This window comes from Terrapene carolina, unplaced genomic scaffold, assembly GCF_002925995.2.
Source record: "Terrapene carolina triunguis isolate 2854851 unplaced genomic scaffold, T_m_triunguis-2.0 Scaffold67, whole genome shotgun sequence".
Lineage (NCBI taxonomy): Eukaryota > Metazoa > Chordata > Testudines > Emydidae > Terrapene > Terrapene triunguis.
This window is the reverse complement of record NW_020664418.1, coordinates 51,748,899-51,755,221: the sequence shown is the minus strand read 5'-3', so window position 1 is coordinate 51,755,221 and position 6,323 is coordinate 51,748,899. Positions and strand designations below refer to the sequence as shown.

General features: G+C 59.4%; 1 protein-coding gene across 1 annotated transcript; it reads left to right on the top strand.

Annotated features, from left to right (window-relative positions):
• The first annotated feature begins 396 nt into the window (after window positions 1-396).
• ARPIN (actin related protein 2/3 complex inhibitor) lies at window positions 397-5,713 on the top strand. The gene is made up of 6 exons (XM_026648420.2): window positions 397-513; window positions 1,217-1,292; window positions 2,252-2,384; window positions 3,047-3,253; window positions 3,695-3,858; window positions 5,043-5,713. Exons 1-6 carry the CDS (start codon window positions 422-424, stop codon window positions 5,049-5,051), a joined length of 681 nt encoding a protein of 226 aa, XP_026504205.1. The 5' UTR covers window positions 397-421; the 3' UTR covers window positions 5,052-5,713.
• Window positions 5,714-6,323: the final 610 nt, after the last annotated feature.

Below are 6,323 nucleotides of genomic sequence, written 5' to 3'. Positions count from 1 at the left end.
AACCTGCCCCTGCCCTGCCCCACATGCTCCCCCTACCCAGCCCCCCAAAGTGCCCCTGCCCCACATCCTCCCCCATCCAGCCCCCCAAAACATCCCTTCTATCCTTCCCCCCATCCCACCCCCCAAACCCACCCCTGCCCCGCCCCATATCCTCCCCCTGGTCCAGCCCCCCAACCCACCCGCCGGATTGAGACCCGCCCCTCCTGTAGCCCCTCCCGCGCTAAGCCCCGCCCTAGAAACGCCTGTTCCAGCCCCGCCCCAACGCTCATGTAGCCCCGCCCATGTCCCGCGCTCGGGCTGTTTCTTCGGAGGCCCCGCCCCTCTTCCTGGCTCTCCCGCACTAGCCCCGCCCCTAGAGACTCCTGTTCCAGCCCCGCCCATGTCACGAGGCCCCGCCCCTCTGCGAGCCGGACCCGCCGCCATGAGCCGCCCGTGTGAGGAGCGCGGCCTGCGCGCCCGGCCGGTGCACAGCGAGCGGCTGCCCGGGCGCTGGGACCCGCCCGCCCTGCAGGGGTACGGGAGCCCCCGCGCCGCCGGGGGCGGGGCCTGGCGCGTGCCCCCGTGACCCCCCCCCCGAGTCCGCGCTCCCGGTGCCGCGCGGGCACAGCCCTGGAGCCCCGCCAGGCGGACCCAGTGGGGGCGGGGCGGGAGAGGCTCGCGGGAAAAGCCTCTTTCCTTGTCCCGCACTAGGTAGCCCAGGGACAAGGAAGCACGGCATGGAATGGAATGAAATGCTCTGTAACCTGCGGAACTCACTGCTGCAGGGGGCGAGTGAGGCAAATGCTGTGTGGCGCTTTGTAAAGTCGAGCGGGATCTTTACGTTTTATTTTGAAGACTAAGACCAGCATCTGTAGTGACACTGAGTGGGATCAAAGCTACTGGCACCTCTCAATCCTTATTAGGGTGTCCAGACAGCAAATGTGAAAAATCAGGACAGTGGGTGGGGGGGTAATAGGAGCCTATACAAGAAAAAGACCGAAAATTGGGACTGTCCCTTTAAAATCAGGACATCTGGTCACCCTAGGCCTTATCCAACATCAAGGCTTGAGCTGACCAGCTGCTGGGCTCAGGAGAAATATGTCCTGCAGATGGGGTGGGTTTGTTTTTGTCCGAAGCACCTGGTTCTGGCCACTGCCTGAGATGGGGACATGGGACTAGATGGCTGTCCTGGTGGCACGGACTGTGTCTGATTGTTCCCTTCCCCTCCCATCTGCAGTGGGAATGGCGTGATTCTGGAGGGAGAGCTTCTTGATGTCTCTCGTCACCTCATCGTGGATATTAACGGCAGGAAGGTGAGCAAGGTGCCTTGCCCCGGGCTTCCCCTGGGGAGGAAGAGGCGCAGAATAGGTGCCGGGGGTGGGGGGAGTCAGAGATAAATGACCATAATCTGTCTAGAGCTTGATACAGAGAGGGCAGCAGCAGACTTTCCCCAAGCAGGGCACAGAGGGGGCACATGAGCCAGTCCTGGGAGAGCCTCCCGCTAACAACGATACGGCGCACTGGCATTTTTCTCCATATTTCTCAAAGTGCTTCCCACAGATGTCTTAGGATCATTATAGCCATTTCCCAGCTGGGGAAATTGAGGCCCAGAGATGGGCATTGACTCTCCTGTGGCCACCCAGGGAGTCACTGGCAGATCTGTGCTGTATCCACTGGGCTGTGCTGCTGGTCATGCATTGCATAGGCGTCTGTCTGTCTGTCCCTCTTTCTGCGCATCTCCTGCTTTTGCTGATGCCTTCCTTCAGGCACTAGGGTTAGGGTTCCTGCTTCAGATGTTTGGCAGTCCAGCGGAGCATCTGATGCAGGTGCCCGTCTCAGGAGGCGGCGGGGTGGGGTACCTCCTCAGAGATGGGCTGGCACCGCGCTAACTGTCTTCCAGAGCATTGCGCTGACCGCCTCCCTTGAAACGACTCTCCCTGGGATTGGCCTCGTGCTGCAGTGAGCAGGTCCCAGCTGCTGTGTGGGGCTCTGTAGGCTGGGCACTTGGCGTGTCAGTTTCTGCAGCCTGGAGTACGGCTGGGTAGTGGCGGCTTTGCTGGTCTATGTCCTGCTACAGTTGTATGCACTGGTGCTGTCTCCGGTTCACCCCCTTGCAGCAGGTGGGATAGGGAATGCCGTTACTCGGGCTGTCATCTCCCTGGGACTGGCCGGCAGTCTGCGGGTCGTGGGCTGCAGGCCACTGGAGCAGGGGGACAGGGAGCTGGTGACCTGCTGTCTGGCTGTGAGCATCTCTGGTTCCTCCCCGCTGCAGGAGCGATACTACGTGCTGTACATCAGGCCCAGCCAGGTCCATCGCCGCAAGTTTGATGCCAAGGGAAATGAGAGAGAGCCCAACTTCAGCGACACCAGGAAGGTGAACACCGGCTTCCTCATGTCCTCCTTCAGTAGGTATTGGCAGGAGTCCTCCTGTGGCTCAGTCCCTCCCTGCTCTCCCCAGCAGTAGCACAGAATCCATCCTGTGCGTTCAGCTCAGCCGCAGGAGGCTGGCTCCCCCTTTCCGGTTCTCTCACCCCCGAGGAGGGGGGAGGCTCAGGGACTCTTGTACCTGGGGTCGGGGAATTGTCCTCGACCTCCTTCCCTCTCCTGCCCAGCGGGTGCCATCTTGCCCATGCCCCCTGCCGCTGACAGTGGCTGGTTTCCCCTCAACTGGAAGTGGAGGCCAATGCTCACCTTTGAATTGGGCTGGGGGGAGGGCGTGCCGCTCTCTTCAGCCTCTTGGAGGTGTGAAATACCACGGGCTTTGAGCCCTGCCCGACCCTGATCTCTCCCATCTGGAGAGTCCTTTACTCATCCTGGTCCGTAGAGCCAGGCTGGAGAGGCTCTGTGTTACAGATGTCTTGGCACTTTAAGGCACATGTGAGCCAGGGAGCTTGGTGTCAGGATCCTTGGGACCAGAATCAGAGCCCACTCCTTCCTCCCCCCGGGGAATTCAGACTCCTGGGCATCCCTTGCACAGCTCCCCTGCTGGGATCCATCCCTTCCCCTGCGCTGGGTCTCCGAGTGCTGGGCGTTTCACGTACGCTGGCATTTGCTTTGCCTGTGGCAGAAGTGGAAGCCAAAGGCGATACGGACAGGCTGTCCCCCGAGGAGCTGAAGGGGCTGGTGACTAAGCCGGAGCTGCTGAGTGTGACCGAGCGCCACACCCCCAGCCAGGCTGTGGCCTTCTGGCTGCTGGAGACGGAGCTGGAGAAGATGGAGCTGGAGCTGGGAGCAGAGATCCGTCTGAAAACCCGGGGTGACAGCCCCTTCATATGTGAGTGGTCCCCTCCCCCGGGCTGGGCTCTTCATGCACCTGCTCCCCAACGCGGCACTGGGTCATTGCTCTTGGCTTTGGGGCACCATCCTCCAGCTGCCTCCTGCCTGTTAGTTACTGGTATTAACGGGGATTGAGGCGCTGCTGCCCTGTGCGTGGTGTTGGGATTGTAGCCCTTTGGATGTGTTCTGGGGCCTTAACCCAGGTCCCCCGGGAGCTAGAGCAGATGTAGTGGCACCAGCACATGTCCTAGGCATTCCCCAGCTTACCCAGGAACCTGGATTCCTGCTGCTCCTGTCTTGCTTCTTCTCTGCCAGCTTCACCACAGAGACAGCTCATCACCTTCCATTTCCATGGCTTACAGGCCTGCTGGGAAACTGCTTCCGCCAACACCCCCTCAGCCCGCACTTCTGCTCCATGTAGCTCCTTTCTCCCTCTCAGTCTCTCTAGCCAAGCTGCATGCAGGGACAGTGACCAAGTGTAACTTTGTTGGCGACGCACAGGCTGGGGCTTCCTGGACTGACAACATCATGGCTAACAGACCTCAAGGAGGGCCAGCCCCCGAGCCCAGGGGACAAGGGGACGGCGCAGAGGAGGATGAATGGGTAGGTGGAAATACTTCCTCCCGTTCCGGTTGAAGTGGGGAAGCAGGATCACAGGGAGGGATTAATCATCCGGGAAGTTCCTCTCTGAGCAAGGTCCAGCCGCTCAGGTGGGAGAGGCTGGGATTGCAGTCCTGGGGGCTGACTCCTCTAGGGGTATGGCCAGGTACCAGCCCGGTGGGCTGCCCCATAGCAACGTGCCCTGGAGAGGGGTGGGCAGCTCTCCTGAGAGCACCGTTCTGCTAGGGCCATATTGAGTACACCAGCTCATCTTACGGAGCCACTGATCAGCTGTCTGAGTGGGAGATCTCCGTGTGAAAGGCTCCATCCCCTGGGAGGCAGCCGGTCCCCTTGCCTGCGAGAGCTGCGTATTCCGTCCCTGTCCCAGGCTCCCTCCTCCAGGGCACACACAGGGGCTCTTGTGCTGGCTGGCAGTGCCCATCCTCTGCAGTCTGCTCTGGGGACAGACCGCAGGATGTACCAGCAGTCCCTGAGCTCCCCCTGTCCCGTGCAGAAAAGGTAGCCAGCCATGGGGCTGTGCTGTCCCTACAGTGCTTCAGCAGCTGCTGCGTGGATTGCAAAAAGTGGAGACAAATGGCCAGGCTGGGTCAGAGCATGGGCCCAGGTAGCCCAGTGTCCTCTCTCTGACAGTGGCCAGTGCCAGCTATGTTGGGGGGAGTGAACAGAACAGGCCAATAGTGATCCAACCCCGTCATCTACTCCCAGATTCTGGCAGTCAGAGGCCTATGGACACCCAGAGCACGGGGCTGCATCTCAGACCTTGACATCTGCACACCTGCATTCTGGGAGATGGCTTCTGTCCTTTACAGCCAATGCTGTGCTTATTCCTGTACAATGCCCCTGCTCCAAGGAGCACCCATCTCGATTCCTGACTCGTAATTTGTTGTGTTTGTGGCTTTTCCACTTCTCCGTTTCTTCGGCCTGTTATCTGATGCTGCTTCTTGGACACGCCAGCTCTGTGGCTACACAGCTCCCTCCTGCTAGTCCGTGATGAGGCCAGCAGTGGGCGCTGCACCACCAGCCAAACCCACACTGCTCTTGCCTTTCCCTCCTCCCATGGCTCGCTGAGCCCATCCCCTCTCCTGGAGACTCAGCATGGTTTCTGGGTTCCGAGCCCAGCCCGGATTCTCTTTCGCACTGACTGGCTCTATTGGCTTTTCCCTTAGGATGACTGAGAGCCGAGGGACCTTCTCCACTGAGGCAGCCGCCGCTGTGTACAGTAACTTCTGTTCTTCTTGCTTTTGACTCCACGGCACCAGGGAGGGGGCAGAGCCTGGATGGGGGGATTCGCACCCCTGGGTTGTTCAGGATGCAGTTTGCACTGGGCCAGCCCTGAGGAAGAGGTCTCCATGTCCAGCTGGCCTCTGTATGTTTTGCAGTGTTTGTCCACCGAGTCCTTGGGGGTCCATGTGGCTCTGCCCTGAGTTCCAAGAATCCCTGTCTCTCCTCCCCACCTGCGTCCTGCTTTGGGCAGAGGCTGTGGCACAAATGCCCAAGCTTATGCTTCCCTTTGAAATGGATGGACTGCTCAGAGCAGGCAGCTCCGGCTTTTCCTGGCTGCTGTGAGCCGCAGGGGGAAGGTTGGCACTGCCCCTCTGCTTAGTGCACCCTGCCCAGCCGCTGCCCCTGAGAAATCCCACTCAGTACGTGTGGATAAGGCCTGTCGGGCCCAGCCAGTCCATCTCCCTTGGCCATGGAGTCCTGCTCCTTATGGGACACTAACCCGTGTATGCTGCTGATTGGAAATGTCCCAAGCTGTATGCACGAGCCATACTCTAACATCCTGCCTGTGTATTTATGAGCAGTGGTTTTTTTATTAATAAATCTCTCAAACCTACACCAGAAGCATGGGACTGATATTCCCAAAGCCTCCCCAGCCCTCTGCCCAGGGAGAACTGGCTCTTGTATCTTTTCCAAATACCGCCCTCTTAGTTTTGTCTGTAACCTAAAAAAGAAGAAACTTTCAGGGGCAAGTAATACAAGCATCTCCCTCTGGCTGGGAAGAGAGGGTGGTTCTGTGGGAACTTCCTTAGCTGCTGGCTTAAAAGGAACCGCCCTTAATTCCGTACCCTGTGCATGGGTAGAAAGGGCACATTTTGTTACACGGCCCACCTGGGCTGCCTGCTTTCCAGCCGGGATCTCTCACTGAGGAACTCGAGATGTACTGTAAATTGAAGAGAAGCGTGTGTCTGCAACACAAGGCTGCCTGGCCCAAGGTGTGAACGGGGAAGCAGGGGAGAAAGCCCTTTTGGGGAAGTGCCTCGGGCTGATTTCCCACTTGTGGGCTGTCTCTAGCTATGATTGCTCCTGCTGGGCAGCCGCCCACCTCAGGAATACGGGATGGGGGTGCCTCCGCTTTCCCCAGCACTGAGTGCTGCTAGTCTGCTCCATGCAGAGTTCTAGGACAATCCCACGTCTGCTTGCCTGCTAGCTGCCCCATTGCCTGG